The sequence below is a fragment of the Nuphar pumila genome, chromosome 3, assembly GCF_984573655.1.
Source record: "Nuphar pumila chromosome 3, dmNupPumi1.hap1.1, whole genome shotgun sequence".
NCBI classification, from domain to species: domain Eukaryota; kingdom Viridiplantae; phylum Streptophyta; class Magnoliopsida; order Nymphaeales; family Nymphaeaceae; genus Nuphar; species Nuphar pumila.
This window is the reverse complement of record NC_143251.1, coordinates 138,992,923-139,013,578: the sequence shown is the minus strand read 5'-3', so window position 1 is coordinate 139,013,578 and position 20,656 is coordinate 138,992,923. Positions and strand designations below refer to the sequence as shown.

General features: G+C 36.5%; 1 protein-coding gene across 1 annotated transcript; it reads left to right on the top strand.

The window, feature by feature from the left end:
- Positions 1-474: 474 nt before the first annotated feature.
- On the top strand, positions 475-19,836 carry LOC149844057 (uncharacterized). Its single transcript, XM_090000295.1, has 3 exons — positions 475-664; positions 802-892; positions 19,494-19,836. The coding sequence occupies exons 1-3, from the start codon at positions 592-594 to the stop codon at positions 19,630-19,632; spliced, it is 303 nt and encodes a 100-aa protein (XP_089856421.1). The 5' UTR covers positions 475-591; the 3' UTR covers positions 19,633-19,836.
- The last annotated feature ends 820 nt before the right edge of the window (positions 19,837-20,656 follow it).

The window sequence follows — 20,656 nt, the reverse complement described above, 5'->3', positions numbered from 1 at the left end:
GCCTGCCACGAAAATACTGCACCAATAGATTGAAATAGAGAAATATTCCAAAAATGCATTTAGTAGGGCTGAGAAATTAACCCCACAGCTTGGCTAGTTTTGCCCCTAGCGGGCTTCTTGAAAGAGAATATATATATATATATGTGTATTATGTGATAAAGTACCTTTGGGCTCAAGGGGGTTGTAGTAGTGGGGTATAGCCTTGACTACTAGACTGGCAGTCAATGTTCGATTCCCATGAACATTGCACCTCAGCGAAAGCCAATGCATAGCATAGGTCCCGGCGGCAGCGGCCAATGCCTAGCATAGGTCCCAGGGGCAGCGGTCCTAGCCTCAGAGTTTTACACTGTTAGTATGATGACTGTAGGTATGTGCCGGGTGTGGTTTCTTCAGGTTATAGAAAAAAAACATTCGGTTAGAGGTTAGGCATGTATGACATTATGGAGATCATGTGTTCGAATCCTGACGTTTCCATGTTGGGAAATAGTGATAAGGCGTTTTGCGCCTCTTCTCCCTTCTTTGTAATAATAAGAAGCGTTGGGCAGCCGACCGGCATCGCACTAACCCAGAAATCTCTCGCGGGGTGCAACGATGGCGGAGGAAGGCACGAGCTCTCTCGAGTCTCTGAGAAAATGGGTCGTCGAGCACAAGCTTCGAGCAGTTGGTAATGATTCGTTTTCACATTTGTTCTTTTTTTTTTCATTTTTCTTCTGAATGGTGTTTTTTTATTCATCTTGTTTCTTTTCATACTCTTTTTTTTTCCTTTTTGGGGGATTTTTTCGCTATTTCTTTGGGTGGTAGGGACGCTTTGGTTGAGCGGACTAGCGGGGTCGATCGCATACAATTGGTCTCGGCCCAATATGAAGACAAGCGTCAAGATCATCCACGCTAGGTACGGCTTTTCTCCTGATTGATTTTTCTTCTGTTTATTTTGATTCCTTTTGGTTATTTGGGATATCGTATTGTGAAAAACTTTTTCTGTATTTCGTCTTAGCAATGGATTGGCTGGAGACGTGTTTGAAAGTTTGAGTTATATCTGTTTATCTTTTTCTCAATTTCTTGGTTTTTTTTTCCTATTAATCATCTGGGATCGATTCGGACAAACTACCCCCCTTCCACTCATCCTGACACTCGTGGGTTTAGTGGTTCGATTTAGGTAGTATTTGTAGAATGTTGAGATTATCTTTTTTTTAAAATTTTCTTAACGTTTTAGGTTGAGTCAATTTGGAGTTTTAATGCTTTCTATTATTTGTTATTTAGATGGGTGGTGATGTATGTTTTTTTTTTCGGTAGACAAAAATGGAATTTTAACAGATCATATTTGAGAAGTGGGGTGTTAGGATCAGGAGGCAATTATTGACAAGAAATTTGTTGCTAGAAGAAGCTGGTGATTGAATAATTTCAGTGCTATTTTTTGTTGGTTTAAAATTTAACCTTTTAAAAGCATTCTGAATTGGGTGACCCTGTTTGGTTCTTGTATACTTTGGCAAGTATTGTTGATTTGTGCTAGTTTTAGGAAATCAAGATTCTGGCATGTGCAGCTCATTTTATAAACTTCATCTTGAGTTGAACTTCGAAACTGCTGGTTATGTGGAAAGATTATTAATTTGTATGTTTTAAGTTGTGAAAAACAAATTGTTTTTTGTCAAACAAGAAGGTTCCCAAAGGCCTTCGATGATAAGATTTTGAGCACATGTCCCTCTTTTAATTAAGAGAACTTGTCTGGCATAGTCCTCTAGCAATTGTGCTCAGCCCTTTTTCTTTGGATGACCAGGATGGGGGATTAAGGCCCTCTCCTTTTTCATTTCTGAATTAAAGAACTATATTCAGTAGCTGTTACATGCCATTTAGGAGGCATAGCTGTTACAAGCCATTTAGGAGGCTTATCTTTCCAAGGGATATTCACCCCAACATGAAAAATACAGTCTAGTGACGAACATACAGAAAGAACGGGATTACAAGGAAGTAACATCTATGTAGCACAGACTGCAGTCTTGCAAACCTTCTATCAAGTTGGCATCTTCCTTCCGCAGGTCTTATCCATCATACCCCATGATGGCAGTTGGAGGATATATTAATTGGACTAATTTTATGATCTGAATATGACAAGATATCCTCCAATACTCCTGTTTCTGGCATAAGAGATTCGAAAGGCACTCCTCAGACATTAGATATTTTCCTGTTGGTCTGTGTAAAACCGTAGGCAATTCAGATACTTGATGACGGGGAAATTGAAACAATCTGAATATTCACCACTTGTTACAGGTGGGCATCTATGTAGTGGGAATGACAATGTAATTCACCCAGCATCTCACCAGCACTTTTGGTCTCTTTGTCCCAATATAAATTCAGTAGGTTTTCCTTGCAGGCAAACCAAACTTTCTTTTCGAACTTGCAACTAGAATAATCTGCTACCACCATGAAAAATCAAACACTTTTTTCCAAGACCATTGGTAGTGCAAATCCAAACTACCACTTTAGCTCTTAAACCGGGGATCACTAAGGGATCTGATTTTGTGCAAATTCAGGTAGCACAAACTGCCACACTTGGCCTCCTGCTGGACATGTCAGCAAGTCATGGTTTGTCTCTTCTGCCTGCTTACATAGATAACATCTATTAGAAATAAGTTTTCAAATTAAGGCTGGCCGATTTCTTCCAATCGGTCCTGGGTTAGAAGCTTGTTTGACACACAAGTATAGTCTTCAAGCTACCCTTGGTACATGAAATTTGCAGCATATGTGCTGCCTCCATCGCTCCAATGAATGTTCCTTCCGAATTTCAGTCCATAATGACCTTGTGATTCTATCCAACACCTTTCCTTTCCAAGCTACCCGACTTTGGGTGGGATGGAGTGAAATGAATTTCATAATAAATCTGGTACCCGTAGATGTCCATAACTGCCTCAAGAAGGAATAGGAAGAGAAAGAAGAAAGGGTTGCCGCTGAACCGATCCCCAATAGGGATATCGAGTGATGGGCTCTTCTATTTATAAAACATGACATACAATTCATATACAACAAGAAAACTGATAAAAAGAGACATACAAAAATAGGAAGGTACAAAAGTAGGAAAGTTACTTGTAACATCAAACTCTCTATATGTTGGATCTAGATCCAATATTTAGATCCTACTGGTGTTATCTCTTAATAGCCTCTCTCAAGTTGTAAATGGTAATCACCATGGACAACATGGAATTTAAATACCAAAATCTTTGCTTTGTCAAACCTTTTGTAAAAAGATCTGCTATTTAGTTTTATGAATCAATGAATCTTGCTTCAAATTTTTCATCTTCAACTTTACCTATGATGAAATGCTGAACAATCTCTATATACTTGGTTTTTCCATAATGAAATCCTTATGACACTCTGATTGTCATAAAATAAAACTGATCTAGAAACTGTATTATCCAATTCATGTAGCAAATTTCTTATCCACATTAACCCTGAAACAACTGCTGCCATGGCTCAGTATTCAACTTCAGTGTTGGATCGAGCTACAACTCTTTGTTTTCGGCTTGACCATGAAACTAGATTACCTCTAACAAATATACAATAACCTGGAATGAACCTTCTTTTGTTTGGATCGCCTGCCAAATCAATATCTGAATAGGCCATAACTAGGAACAAATCTTCTCTTTTATTTCTTCTCTTATAAAACAACCCATCACCTAGGGTACCTTTTAGATACCTCAAATCCGCTTCATTGCTTCCATATGGGTAGTTTTTGGTTGATGCATAAATTGAGGCACTTGGTTTACTACATGTACGACGTCTGGTCTTGTGAAGGTAAGGTATTGCATCATTCTCACAATACTTCCATATTCAGTTGGATCACTATACAATTTTCCATCATTAACGCTCAATTGTTGATGCATTGGAACAAGAGTTAGTAAAGGTTTGTATTCACACATACTTGTCTTACGCAAGAAGTCCACAATATATTTATATTGAATTAAAATCAACCTGTTTTTCTTTTTATCAACGTCAATTCCCAAGAAATATTTCAACTGACTAAGGTCCTTCATCTTAAAACGTCTGCTCAACACTTTCTTTATTTCTTGAGTATGTTTATTTTAGTTCCTTGTAATAATTATGTCATCTACATATATAAGCAGAACAATCATGTATCCTTTACCTTTGTGGATAAACAACGAATGATCAAGAAAAGATTTATAGAAGTCATGTCTTTGTATTTTCAGGGAGAAACTCTCAAACCACGAACGAGAAGCTTGCTTCAACCCATATATTACCCTCTTAAGTTTACACACATATTTAGCTGGATCATTTTCATTGTATCATTGTGGTTGTTCCATGTAAACTTTTTCTTTTAAGTCTATGTGTAAGAACGCATTCTTGACATCAAGTTGGTTAAGGGCCCAACCATTATCCACTGTTGGACGTAAAATGATCCTTATTGTTCCCATTTTAACAACATGGCTGAAAGTCTCCTCGTAATCTATACCATACTCTTGAGTAAACCCTTTTGCAACTAGGCGAGCTTTATACCTTTCAATGGTATCGTCTAGTTTATACTTAATCTTATGAACTCATTTTGATCAAATCATGTATAGCTTTCATGCAATGCTCCCATTTCCTCATTCATGACTTCAATCCATTTCTTATTTCTAATAGCTTGAAAATAAAAATTGGTTTTTCTTGCTTTTCTATCGGCGTGAGGAAAGCTTGATGGTATTTGCTAAAAATTTCATAACTCACCCATCTGTCAATAGGGTGCCTGACCCTATTTGATCTTTTGAATTCTGGTTGTGTCACGATTTTATCAAATTGGCTGATTGCATTTTCATGATTGTTCACGTTTTGGGATTGCTGCCCCATATCATTATTGGCTGTCTTTTTGCCTCTTCGAGTGTAAACATGACCTTCTTTATATCTCTCATTCGTAATAGCATTGTCTTTAACAGTAATAGAGGATTTCCTTTGTTGTCCAAGACTATCTCCGGCACTTTCCTGTGGTGGAATAACATCAATAGGTGCTGAAAATAGCTCCTCACTTAACCATGGCTGATAGTATTCTTGAGTGCTCTTTTTCTTTTTGAACATGTTCTGCAGAAAGATCATACTCAAAAGAACTCTCATTAAATACCACATTTTTGGAAATGTGAAGACATTTATTTTTTAGATCGTGGCACCTGAAACCTTTATAATTGTCAGCATAACCAACAAATTTACAAACACGAGCTCTAGGTTCAAACTTGTTTCTTAGAGACTTATCGATGTAAACATAACAAATGCATTCATAGGCCCGTAAATAATCATAGTCAGGGTGCTTTTCAAACAAAGCATAATAAAGAGACTTGTAATTCAAAATCTTCATGGGAAGGATATTTATAAAGTGAACGACTGAGTTAAAAGCATTTGTCCAAAGATATAAAGGAGTTCTACTAGCATATAACATTGCTAGGGCACTTTCACTTTCAACAATATGGCAATGCTTCCTCTCAACAAGTCCATTTTGTTGAGAAGTATAAAGGCAAGATACTTTTCTTTTGATTTTATTATTTTCAAGATAAGTAATGAACTCCTTTGAAGAGTACTTGCCTCCACCATCACACTAGAAATTCATAATGAGCACAAAAAATTGTTTGTGAATATATTAAAAACTCCATACTTTTGCTTCATAAAATCTATCCACACGTAACGAGAAAAGTTGTCAATGAAAGACACATAATAACGACTATTAGAAAAAGAAGCATTAGGTGATGGTCTCCATATATCATAATGCATAATTTCAAAATGTTTCAAAGTTCTTTCATTCAAGGAATTAAAAGAAAGTACACGACTCTTTGAAACTTGACAACTTGAACATATGACATTTGCAGACTCACAACCTAAGCGAGACTCAGGAATGAGATTACTAGTAGCCAATCTTTAAATAAAACCTCGACTACAATAGCTAAGACGTCTATGCCAAAGATTGACTTTTTATAAGTATTAAACAAAATAGATTGACACAATGACTCTAAACTAGGCTTTGAATTTGACACAAGATCCTCTTTGAAGACAGACATGTTTTCCAATATGCCCTTAGTGGATATCTTTTTCATGTGATCTTTGACACAAAGAGAAGATTGAGTAAATTTAACACATGAATTTGTATTATCAATAAGTTTAGAGATAAAAATAAAAATTTTCTTGTTGTTAGGTGCAAGAAAGATATTAGAAAGATTCAAAGAACTAAATTTGGACAAGAGAATTGACATATTTTCAGTGTGCATGATAGGATGATGAATCTTATCTCCGGTAAAAATACTATCTTCAGCATGGTAAGGAATCAAAGTTAAGAACTTACTCTCATCACCTGTGATGTAATTAACAGCCCCCTATGCCACATGGGTGCGGGCGCGGGTGCGGGGATTCGGCACTTCCAAAAAACCCGGGTGCGGGGGTGCGGCAGGGGCAAAAATATAAAATATATATATATATATATATGCGGGTTTTTTCAAATTTCATTTTATATACAGCTGCACGCACCCATTTCGTCAGGAGAACAGGAGAACAATGGAAATCCTTTACTAAAAAGAACCATCATTATCATTTATTATGGAGAGAGAAAATCCTTTACGAAAAAGGATTGAAAAGGCAGCTGCTGTCAGCTGTCATTTATTGTAGAGAGAGAAAATCCTTTACGAAATTGAAAAGGCAGGAGCAGCAGCTGCTGTCATTTATTGTGGAGAGAGAAAATCCTTTACGAAATTGAAAAGGCAGGAGCAGCAGCTGCTGTCATTTATTGTGGAGAGAGAAAATCTTTTACGAAATTGAAAAGGCAGCTGCTAGCAGAATTTTTTTTTAAAAAAAATTCGCAGCCCATTTCGTAGGGCAAAAATTTTTTTTTTTAAAAAAAATCCAAACAAAAATGGACCGAAATGATCCTGGGTGCGGTCAACGCACCCAGGATTGGGTTGACCACACCCGCATCCGCGTCGAGTCGCGTCGACGCGGGTGCGGCACCCTGCTAGCCGAATCCCTGTGACATAGACAGCCCCTGAATCGAAATATCACACTCCTTGCTCATTCTGCTTTAGATTAAGTCTTGCAAGGATAGCAAGTAATAATTGCTTATCTATAGGCAATTGTCATTCACCACTACTTTTACCATTTATCTGATCTCGAGATTGACCTTTGCCTTAGTTTTTATACTACATTGATTCCTAATTGTACCTAGAATCGTCTTTAAACCAACAATTTGCTTTAACATGTCTCGGTTTCTTCCATATAAAACAAGTAGGGATAAGACCTCGTCCTTATACAACAGTACTAGGACGAATATTGGGTGTAGGAAGTGCGCCTCGACCTTCTTGGTTACTGAAATGAAATGGGGATCTTCGAAACACGAGCTTTGATTAACAAGAGCAAGTGTCAAGAATGACACTAAAGCATAACCCTTAAAAAGGGTATAACTGGAAACAAAATAAAAATAAAAATGTATTCTTTATTGATATGAAAAACCAATTGCTTAAGAAGCATTGGAGTGAAATACAAGAGGGGCTGCACCCCTTTATATACACAGCTGAAAGAGGACTCAATAGAGCTGTTGGGCACAGTTCAACAGCTCTATTTAGAGCTGTTGGAATGTGTCAGTCCAACAGCTCTATTAAGAGCTGTTGGACTGTGTCAGTCCAACAACTCTATTGCTAGTCAAGTCTGGACAGGACTTGACTAGCAACAGTCATTCTAGTTCAAACTGAACTAGATGACATAAAGACAAAAAATAAAAATAAAGGAAAAAAAAATACAGAAAAGAAAGAAATTAAAAATGTATTTATATATATATAATAATATAATATTATTATATATACATATATGTACAGTTTTACATTTTAACACTCCCCCTCAAACTTACGGTACAATGAGCGAAAGTTTGTCTAAGAGAAAGTGAAATCGGGGAGCAGCGAGAGGCTTTGTAAAGAGGTCTGCTAACTGATATTCTGAAGTGACATATGGCAGATCAATTATCCCGTGTAGATATTCCTCTCTGACGTAGTGACAATCCATTTCGATGTGTTTGGTGCGTTCGTGGAATGTTCTGTTACTGGCAATGTAGATCGCACTTTTGTTGTCACAACACATTTGTGAAGCCTTTGTTGCTTCAACTCCCATGTCAGCAAGCAGTCGTCGGAGCCAAACTACTTCCATGGTCGTGGTTGCCATGGCTCTGTATTCAGCTTCGGTGGATGAGAGAGATACCTTCTGCTGCTTTTTACACCTCCACGAGATTAATGATTCCCCTAAAAAGACACAAAAGCCAGTGGTTGAGTGTCTGTTATTGGGATCACCTCCCCAATCAGCATCAGTATATGCAATTAAATCAAGAGAAGAGGAGGAAGATAAGAAAAGTCCTCGTGAAAGAGAGGACTTGATGTATCTGATAATACGCATGACTGCTCCCATATGAACAAAAGTAGGAGCATGTTGAAATTGACTTGCTGTATGAACAGCATGTGCTATATCTGGTCTGGTAATGGATAGATAGGAAAGTGCCCCGACAAGCTGTCTGTAAGGAGTAGGGTCTGCAAGAAGTTCTCCATCATCAATCTTCATTTTAACATTAACAACTTCTGGAGTGTCAACTTTCTTATCATCAGTAATACCAGACCTGAAAACAATATCAAAAGCAAATTTAGTCTGAGATAATAAATATCCTCTAGGAGAATAAGCAACTTCAATGCCTAAAAAATATCTCAACAAGCCCAAATCAGTCATTTCAAAATGAGATTTAAGAAGTGTTTTGATTGTTTCAACTCCCTGTTTATCGCTTCCGGTGATGATCATATCATCCACATAGAGAAGAAGCACAATGATCCCTGCATCAGAATTCTTAATAAACAAAGCAGTGTCAGTTAAACAGAATTGAAAACCAATATCAATCATAACACGACTAAACCTATCATACCAAGCTTTTGGTGCTTGTTTAAGTCCATAAAGAGCTTTTTCTAAGCGAAGGACTTTACCCTTAGGAATACTTAGACCAGGAGGGGGTTCCATATATACTTCTTCAACTAGCTTTCCATTTAAAAAAGCATTTTTGACATCCATTTGAAAAATAGACCATTTTTTGATAGAAGCTAAGGCAATTAAGGTTCGGACAGTAGTCATACGAGCCACCGGAGCAAAGGTTTCTTTATAATCAATCCCATATTCTTGGGCATAACCTTTGGCTACTAAACGGGCTTTATATCTTTCAAGAGTACCATCACTCTTGGTTTTAATTTTATAAACCCATCGACATCCTATAGTTTTCTTCCCTGGAGGAAGATCTTGAATATTCCATGTAGAAGCCTTTTCAAGTGCATCTAATTCAACTTTCATGGCTTCTATCCATTTGATATCATTTTTTGCTTGAAAATATGTGGATGGTTCTTCATATGAGTGAATTAATGCAATAACTGCCCTATATGTGGGTGAGAAAGACTCGTATGATACAAACTTTTCTGGAGGCCTCGAGATTCGGGATGATTGTCTAGTTGGAATGTTAGAATATTTCTCAAGTGCACATGGAGTATTAGACTCTTGTCGCCTGGAATATTGAATACTAGTATCTCTATGAACTTCTTCATTTTCAACATTAAGATCAATAATTCTTGGATCATCATCAAAGTTACAATCAAGGTCATATTCATCAGATGTTGATGTTAGATCTAGCAAAAAGGAGTACTCAGTGACGTCTTTTAATTTTCTAAAATCAAAGAAGCTCTCCTTTTCAAGAAAGGAAACATTTCTAGACACATATAGTTTATTATTTTTGAAGTCAAAACATCTATAACCTTTCTGGTTTTCAGCATATCCTAAAAAGGCACAGGGAATCGCACGAGGGGAAAGTTTATCATTTTTGTCAGTAAATATGAAACATTTGCACTCAAATATTCTTAATCTAGAGTAGTCTGGAGAAATGTTCATAAGTTTTTCAATGGGAGTGATATTTTGTAACGAAGAAGATGGCATCCTATTAATGAGATAGGTGGCAGTTAAGGCAGCTTCTGCCCAAAAGTCTTTAGGGACTTGATTTGCTATTAATAAAGTTCTAGTGGTTTCTATAATATGGCGATGTTTTCGTTCTGCCAGTCCATTTTGTTGAGGTGTATAAGGACAAGATCTTTGATGTGTGATGCCATGCAATTTAAGATAATTTTGAAAATCTGTGGATAAAAACTCTCCCCCTGAATCTGTGCGAAAAATAGTAATATCATTTTGAAATTTGTTTTTAACCATATTATGAAAAGTTTGAAAGTATGAAAATACTTCAGACTTATGTTTGAGAAAGTACATCCATGTATGTCAGGAGAAATCATCGACAAAAATAACATAGTAAACAAATCCTCCTTTAGAAATTACTGGTGCAGGACCCCAAACATCCGAGTGTATTAATTCAAGTGGTCTTGAAGAGAAAAAGGTTCTGTTCTGAAATGGTAATCTTTTCATTTTGCCGAGAATACAATCTTTACAATCAAATGATTCAGAGTTACAAAATTTCCCTAGATTTGAAAAATGTTGGATTTTGGCTATATGTGGGTGACCAAGTCTCTTATGCCACAGTTTCAACTCTATTTTTTGAATATTATAACAAAAAGCTTTCTTCGGCATTTCCAAAAAATCCATGTAATAGAGTCCTCCTTCTCTATGGCCTTCCCCAATCAGCTTGCCTGACTGGCGATCCTGTACCCAACAACCATGAGAAGAAAAAGAAATATTACACCCATAATCAGAAATTTGAAATACAGATAAAAGATTTAAATTTAATTTGGGAACATGTCTAATTTCTGGAATAAAAAAATTTTTTGTTTTATAAATTTTTTCAAAATCTCCTATTCCTTCTATTTCAAGAGAAGTCCCATCAGCAGTAAAGACCTTTGACACACTTGTTTTATTTTTAACACATTTGGATAAACTTTGATTATTTGGGGTCATATGAAAAGATGCACCAGAGTCAAGAAGCCAAGAAATTTTACCTAAATCAGAAAAAGATGAGGCTGCTGCGCCGGTTGAAGCTTCAGATGAGGAAGAGGCACCTTTGATGAGAGGCTGAAGGATCTCCATTAGTTGGGCCAGGGAAACTGGTGCATCCTGATCTTTAGGCTCCGATCCAGCAATTGCAGCTCTTTTTTCTCTCAGCTCCTTAAGTTTGGGACATTGTGGCCTGTAGTGTCCCGGTTCATGACAGTGATGACAAATAACTTTCTTCTTATCATAGTCACCATTTTGTCGGTTAAAGTGAGGAGGCCTATATGATCGAACATGATTCCCTGGTCTAGACACGGCTAAAACGGAATCATCTTCAATTTTTAAAGAACCTTTCCGGAGACGATTTTCTTCCATTGTTAACTCTTCAATAGTTTCAACAATAGAAGAAATTTTTCCCCGGTGAAGTAGGGCCGATTTAGTGGTTTCAAATTCCGGCCTTAATCCAGTGATAAACTGGTAAAAATGTTCAACATCGAGTTGTTTCTGACGAAGCTCGATGTCTTCGGCACAATGCCACTTTGGTTCTAAAAGGGAAAGTTCTTCCCAAAATTCGGACAACCCATTGTAATATTCACAAATAGTTTTGTCTCCTTGTGTCATCATTCGAACTTTTTCTTGGAGGTTGCACACGTGTGCAATATCTTTAAGGGAATACATATTCTTAAGGTATTCCCATGCCTTATCGGCATGATCAAATTTGGCAAGACTTGAGCATTTTTTAATGTCAACGCTATTGATAAGCCATGACATTATCTTCGCATGAGATATTCTCCATTCTTTCCATTTCTTCTCGTATGAGGCAATAGCCTTGATTTTCTCTTCTTCCGATAGAGGGACGTCTTTATCTCCCTCCTTTTTAGTAAGAGATAGCTTAGGTTCCGAATCGGAACCATCCACAATCCCCCATAAGCCTTTTCCCCATATATGGTGCTTCATGATTGAAGCCCATGTTACATAGTTCGTATCGCTTAGTTTCATAGGCATGATGGTGACTTTATCATTGTCATCCATCGATTACAAGGAGAGAAAGAATAGGGATAGAAGAGAAACAAGAAGGAAAATGAGAAAGAAAGAAAAAAAAAACAATACAACAAGATGTGAAATCTTCTCCAATGAAGTGATAAAACACTTCTCTTCAAGTGGCGAACACTTTTGCAAACGGGCACGGAAACCGAGGCAGCTTTTCCTCAAGATTTAGTACTTCCGCGGCTCTGATACCATGAAATGAAATGGGGATCTTCGAAACACGAGCTTTGATTAACAAGAGCAAGTGTCAAGAATGACACTAAAGCATAACCCTTAAAAAGGGTATAACCGGAAACAAAATAAAAATAAAAATGTATTCTTTATTGATATGAAAAACCAATTGCTTAAGAAGCATTGGAGTGAAATACAAGAGGGGCTGCACCCCTTTATATACACAGCTGAAAGAGGACTCAATAGAGCTGTTGGGCACAGTCCAACAGCTCTATTTAGAACTGTTGGAATGTGTCAGTCCAACAGCTCTATTAAGAGCTGTTGGACTGTGTCAGTCCAACAACTCTATTGCTAGTCAAGTCTGGACAGGACTTGACTAGCAACAGTCATTCTAGTTCAAACTGAACTAGATGACATAAAGACAAAAAATAAAGGAAAAAAAATACAGAAAAGAAAGAAATTAAAAATGTATTTATATATATATATAATAATATAATATTATTATATATACATATATGTACAGTTTTACATTTTAACAGTTACATCCATGCTCTCATCCCCTGTTTCCTCTAAAATATCCTCCTCTTTCGTTACCATGTGACACATTAGTAACCAGAACTTTTTGAGATTCATCGAAGGCATCTGCATCAATAGTGAGAGTATAAAATATCCTCATCACCACATGACACATTACAACAACAACAACAACAACAACAACTACGCCTTCATCCCAAAACAATTGGGGTCAGCGATATGAACCAAAAAAGAAATTCATTTTGGGTCTTCCACATGAATCCTTTTCCTCCAATCATTTCTATCCAACGCCATGTCCTCGGTGAGGTTCAAAGCATTTATATCCTTTCCTATCACCTCCATCCATGTCTTCCTAGGCCTACCCCGACCTCTTTTAACTAATATATTTTCCCATTTTTCCATCCTTCTAACAGAAGCATCATTAGGCCTACGCCGAATATGTCCAAACCACCGTAAACGATTCTCTCTCATCTTATTTTCAATGGGTGCAATGCCTACCTTCTTACGTATCTCCTCGTTCCGAATCTTATCTTTTATTGTATTTCCACACATCCATCTCAGCATACGCTCAGCTACACTCATTTTTTGAATATGATGTCTCTTGGCAGCCCAACATTCCGTACCATATAGTAAAGCGGGTCTAATAGTCGTCCTATAAAACTTTCCCTTCAACCGCAATGGCATTCTACGATCGCACAGCACTCCAGTAGCACTTTTCCATTTCATCCACCCAACCTTTATCCTATGATTTACATCTCCATCAATTTCTCCATACTTTTGAATGATGGATCCCAAATATTTGAAATAATCATTCACCGGTATATCTTGCTCACCAAGCTTCACTACACTCCCATCACTACTTCGTTGCTTACTAAACCGACATTCCATATATTCAGTCTTACTCTTACTCAACTTAAAACCTCTAGCTTCCAATGTCTGTCTCCATAATTCTAACTTAGCATTAACCCCAGCTCTAGACTCATCAATCAAAACAATATCATCAGCAAACAACATACACCACGGTACATTTTCTTGAATTGATCTCGTAAGCTCATCCATCACTATTGCAAATAGGAAAGGGCTTAAAGCAGATCCTTGATGTAACCCAACCGTTATCGGGAAATTGGTTGTCACCCCTCCACAAGTGCGGACATTGGTTACTACTCCTTCATACATATCTTTAATTATACTAATGTACTTGAGAGAAACACCTTTCTTCATCATTGTCCACCAGAGAACGTCCCTAGGTACTCTATCGTATCCTTCTCTAAATCAATAAAAACCATATGCAAATCTTTGTTCCTCTCTCTATATCTTTCAATAAGTTGTCTAAGAAGATGTATAGCTTCCATAGTTGATCTTCCAGGCATAAAACCAAATTGATTCTCCGATATCATGACAACCTTCCTCAACCTAGGCTCAATCACCCTCTCCCAAAGTTTCATAGTATGACTCATGAGTTTTATACCACGATAGTTTGTGCAATCTTGTATATCACCCTTATTCTTATATAAAGACACCAAAATACTCTTCCTCCACTCATTAGGCATCTTATTTGTTCGCCTAATCAAGTTAAAAAGATTTGTCAACCATTCTAAACCTTTCTCTCCCAAGCATTTCCAAGCCTCGATAGGTATACCATCTGGGCCAACTGCCCTTCTTGATTTCATTTTCTTCAAAGCCTCTGCAATTTCTTTCTTTTGAATCTTGCGCATGAAGTCACGATTTATCTCATGAAAAGGAATGGAGAAGTCTCCAAGATCTTGAGCATGACTATCATTAAATAGCTTATCAAAATAATCTTTCCATCTCTCCTTAATCTCCTCATCTTTGACTAAAACCCTTTGCGTTTCATCTTTGATACATCTAACCATACCCAAATCCTTCGATTTCCTATTTCTCATCTTTGCAAGCCTATAAATATCCTTCTCGCCTTCTTTGGTATCCAACTTGTCATAAACCTCCTTATATACCTTAGCCCTCGCGTTTCGAACAACTTTTTTAGCTTCCTTCTTTGCTATCATATACTTCTCCAAATTCTCATTATCACGACTCTTAGATTTCTATAACACTCTCTTTTAACCTTAATAGCTAATTTGACATCCTCGTTCCACCATGATGTATCCTTACCTAGTGGTGCACCGCCTTTAGACTCACCCAATACCTCCTTAGCTACTTTTCTCATACCACCCGCTATCTTATTCCACATTTATTCTGAATCCTCCTCGAGACACCAATCAACTTCCTTAACTACCTGCTCTACAAACATTCCTTGTTTAGCTCCTTTCAGTGCCCACCACTTAATTCTAGGATCTATCCTATGTCTATCCCTTTTGCGGCATTGTCTAATTCTAAGATCTAAAATTAAGACTCTATGTTGTGTAGCTACACTTTCTCCTGGTATAACCTTACAATCGATGCAACAACCCCTATCTCTCTTTCTAAGTAGGAAAAAATCTATCTGACTCGTATTAACCCCACTTTTAAATGTTACTAGGTGAGACTCCCTCTTCCTAAACCAAGTGTTTGCTAAGATCATATCATAGGACAAACAAAAATCTAAAATCCTTTCTCCACTTTCATTTTTTTCTCCTATACCATAGCCTCCATGGATATTCTCAAATCCATCCCTACTAATGCCTACATGTCCATTAAGGTCACCGCCGATGAAAAGCTTTTCTCCATAAGATGTCTCTTGTACTACTCCATCTAAATCTTCCCAAAATTGATGCTTAATGGAATCATCTAAACCTACTTGAGGTGCATAAACACTAATAATATTAATAATATCCGTACCTAATACTAATTTAATAAGTAAAATTCTATCACCTTCCTACGGACCTCAACTACATTATCTATAAACTGACGACTCATAACAATCCCTACTCCATTCCTATTCCTATTTATTCCTGTATACCAAATCTTATATCCCCAAGGTTCTATCACTTTAGCTTTCTCACCTACCCATTTGGTTTCTTGAAGACATAAAATATCAATCTTTCTCCTACACATAACATCTACTAACTCTACCAACTTACCAGTTAAAGACCCTATGTTCCAAGTGGCTAACCTAATTTTATGGTCTTGGACTAACTTCTTTACCCCCACCCGTCCAACAAAGTGAGGGAACCCTTGCCTATTTGACACCACACCCGGGCGCCGGTGTGACGCGTCGCTTCTGGGCGACGACCTAGCAACCCTTGCACATTTATCACTGCCTCCGGGCCTAGAGAGTACAGCGCGTCGCTCAGTAGGGAACGCCCCAACGAAATTCTCATATTGGTTCATTTTCATAGGATATGACAAAGTTTTTATGCTGGCTGTCACAGGCCTACCACATGCATCTGTATCAACATTGAGTCATTATGAGATCTAACAAATTGCTCTTTAGATTTTCAAATATAGGGAGCATATCGTAATACTACAAAGGAGTAGAGAGGATATGATAGTCAAGGGCCAAGACCACTGAGGGCCTGCTAAATCATATCCTTATCTGAAACTTCATAAGAAACCATGGCAAGTTGATCAATGATATTTCATCTTATTGAGATATTCCATAATAGACATGGATTCCTTATTCAAATTTTGAATTCTTTTTTCAATAACATAACTCTGGACTTTGATGTCTGAGAATACGTTTGGACCTATGTCACATAGGTGCTGGTACGGGTGCGGGTACAGTGCACTTTAAAAAAACTTGGGTGTGGGGGTGTAGGAAGGATATATATATATATATATATATATATATATATATATATATATATATATATTTTTAACAGTTTTAAGTTAACACTACGTGTATTTGTGTGCATTATATATATATATATATATATATATATATATATATATATATATATATATATATATATATATATATATATATATATATATATATATTTCCTAGATAGCAGACACAGGTGATAAATAAGAGAATACTAAAGATTTGAGACACAGAATTTCTCCATTTTGACACAAGATACTTTTTAGATCTAAAAAGTGCATTAGATCTCATTTTTTCCCATGGCCAAGATAATACTAAGCCAATAGATTTCATCAATAAAATGTGACCAATTAACCAGCCAAAAAAACTACTTATTACAAATAATATCTTATTGTTGCATCGAAACATAGAAATGTCGACTAATCTGGTTAATGTTGAACTTGGTAAAATAAAATGGTTGAATAATTGTTGAACTTGGTATATATATATATATATATATATATATATATATATATATATAGAGAGAGAGAGAGAGAGAGATAGATAATTTTGTGTTAGGTGAAGTCAACCACACTGAGGTCCATTTCTATCCAAAATTAGATTGAGTTAACCCTAATCAAGTGTGGTGCCCTATTAGAAGAGTCTGTGTGACATAGGTTTGGACGAACCTAATCTAAAGCTAAAGAGTTATGGAGTCATCGGGCACTCCAATGAAGATCTCTTGTGACAAAGTAGAAAAAATATATGCAACTAAACCCTGGTCTCTTTTCACCCATGAAATAAATTTTGGATTCTTGTTATGAACAAAATGAAATAACAATCACATTCTCATTTGTACTCTCTTTGATGACATATTCTGGTGGAGGGGCGATGAACCCATCAAGGCGTTAAGAGAGATCTTGACTCCTAATAAAATGAGTCATTTGCCTCTTTCAAGTTAGAAAATTAGAATTTTTCAATTTTTCATAAACCAATTGAGGCAAGAAGGTAGAGAACAAGGACGGTTGAGGATTTGAATCCATAGGAAAGTAGACGAGAATAATAAAGCTATGAAAAAAATACTTAACCAGTCACTTCAATACAAGACCAAAGCTGGACCAACCTGTTTTTTTTTTTTGTCGGTAAACCTAGCAGACAAAAGAAATTACAATTTGATTAGAAACCTACAGTTTCTGACATAAAATATATATATATATATATATATATATTTTATCCAAAGCCAAGAGATGACGTGATGGTCAAGAAGAAAGAAATAAGACAGATTTTCTGTAATCTGATTTAGACCTGTAAATCTGATCAGATTTCAGATCTGTAACCTTTTTCCTTTTTTTTAAATTATAAATCAGATTTCAGATCTGTAACAGGAAAAAAAATCTAAACAGATAAAGAAAGTATCAGCTGTGTGATGTCAAAAGAAAGAACAGAGTTGACGTCAATCAAGAAACAATAATATTAGATCTGAATCTGGAATCAAATTTTTAGATCTGTAAAACTGAACTGGCAGGGCAAGATTCAAACAGAATACAGGGAGCATAAACAGTATGACGTCAAATCAGAAAAGAAAGAAAAGAACAGGAAACAACAGTATGAAGGTTTATACCCAGTCAAATAACAACAGCACAAAGAAAATTGAGAAGAGGGATAATGGATCGATAGAAGAAGAAAGAAGAAAGGAAAAAAGAGGGAAGAACTTGGAGAAGAAGCAAGGTGTAAAACCCAAGATCTCTTACAACATACCTCAATAGATCGAATCAATCGATCTTCTGCTCTAATACCATAATAAATCTGGTACCCGTAGATGTCCAGAACTGCCTCAAGAAGTAGGAAGAGAAAGAAGGGGTTGCTGCTGAACCGATTCCCAATAGGGATATCGTGTGATGAGCTCTTCTATTTATAAAACATGACATACAATCCATATGCAAATAAGGAAACTGATAAAAAGAGACATACTAAGGTACAGAAGTAGGAAAGTTACATGTAACGTCAGACTCTCTATATGTTGGATCTGGATTCAATATCCAGATCCTACTGGCGTTATCTCTTAATATTTCATATTTACCCAACCACGGGAGAATCCGCAAGATCTCCGCATAGTTTGGTACTTGAGTGATGCCTCTTTTACCGATGATATATGAGACCAAAGCTTGTGCCATCAAATTCTCTACTGATTGAGTAATTGCGCTTGTTGTACTTGAAACTTACTCCCAAAAGCCAATGGTTCCATGTTGAACTCAGGGTTGCCAAAGAGGAAAGTGGAATTGAGAAGCAATGTGGAAAACAGGGGCGAGAAAAAAGGGGTTTATAAGAAGGAAGCATTTAAGAAGTGAATTAAGATTTTTTTTAAAATCACTACTAATTCATCTAAGATTTTAGCTAAATGTTTTGTTTTTAAAAATATAAATTATATGTTAATACAATACTTATTGGACCTAATGCAAATTTCTTTTTTTTTTACTATATAACTACAAAATTAGTTTATTATACATAGATCAAACCTCAAAACAATATCTGGTTTTGACATATCCAAGCAAAAATAATTATTTCTTGATATTATAATAACTTGTAAGCAACAAATAGTAGATGAAAACTAGCCTAGCACACTTATAATTTATATACAAGAGAGTAGGTAATAGCATACATGTTCTTATAATGAGGAGATGGCCTTCAATATTTGTGCCTTGACTTGTTGTTTTAGGCCAATAATTTAAAATACCTTTGAGTTTAATAAGCATTTTAAAAATTATAAAAAAACATGTTTCTATTTAACTTTATTCTTCAATATAATTAAAGTAGTTCAACCATGGTATTATTATAGCAATCACAATTGAGTAATATGTAAATCTGATGTTCTTGAAAATGTGCGCTCCATGCTATGAAAACCAAGTTTCATGGTAACCATGGTTGATCCCTTGAGCTAAAATACCTTGATCTGAATTTGATGATCCTTGGCTCATATGAAGAATTTTTCTTCCAATAACATGTTTCTGTTTAACTGGTGAAGGTATATGTATATAAAACTTTCAACCAGCTGCAACCTTATAGCTTTTCCTGTGGTTTTTTTCAGGCTGCATGCACAATTTTTGACACTGGCTGCATTGTCGGGGGCTGCAGTTGTTGAGTATTATGATCATCAGTCTGGAGCGAAGGCAGACAGATATGCAAAGCAATTCACCCAGTTGGATGCCCATTCACACAATGACTAAACAAGCAAGCCGCCAGCATGATATATCTGGTACAACAAGCAATTATAGTTATTTTCAAAATTGCTTGATTGTCATAGAAACTTCAATGCAGGCTATCCTGTAAAACCTTCATCCATAGTTTTCATCAGTTTTCCTGTGAAGGTATTCCTTCTAGTTGCATTGGCTTGTTTAGTTTCATTTAATGGAAACTACGGACTTCAGTCATATGCTCCTTTCACAGTAAGATCTGGTTGCATGCACTACAAAGTTGGAGTTTCTGTTTGATGGTCAATGTGTGTGTGTGTGAGAGAGAGAGAGAGCATTATTTAATGTTTGGATATTTTTGTAGTAGAAAACTCATGGGGTGAGGGTGGTTTGGGCCTGCATAGTTATGGAGATGGTTCCTCAATTCTTTGAGCTATTAGTGCTCTTGTTTTACTGCAGAGCAATGGAATTGGCCGATCCCAATCGAATCAGTCCCACATTGATTCACTTGGGTGTGAATGAAACTTACCTGTGGCTTGGACATGCATAGTTTTGGAGATGCTTCCTTAATTCTGTGAGCTGTTAGTGCTCTTGTTTCACTGCAGAGCAACTTGAATTGGTCGATTCCAATTGAATCAACTCCACATTTGATTCACTTCAGTGTGAATCTTAACTTACTCAAAAGTCCCAATCCTGAATCAGCAGAATCAGGCTGAATTGTTCCGATTCGAGCGGAATCGGGTTTGATTAAGCCTTTTTTTTTGTAATTGTATTTTTTCATAATTTATTTAATTTTAAAAATTAAATCGAAAAGATTGAATCAAACGACCTAATCTAAATAACACAAAAAATTTAAAGCATGTTAACTAATTAACGCAACAATTCATAAAACAATGCAGGCCCGTGAACGACCAGCGTTAATCACGCTGGAGTGCATGATTAATGAAAGAATGACCACGGGCTATGATGCAAGTTGGGTCGATCAAGAACTCCAGGCTGAAACATGCAAATCTGCGTGATTAAAGTATTTTAATCAGATCCACTCATGCATGGGTCTGCA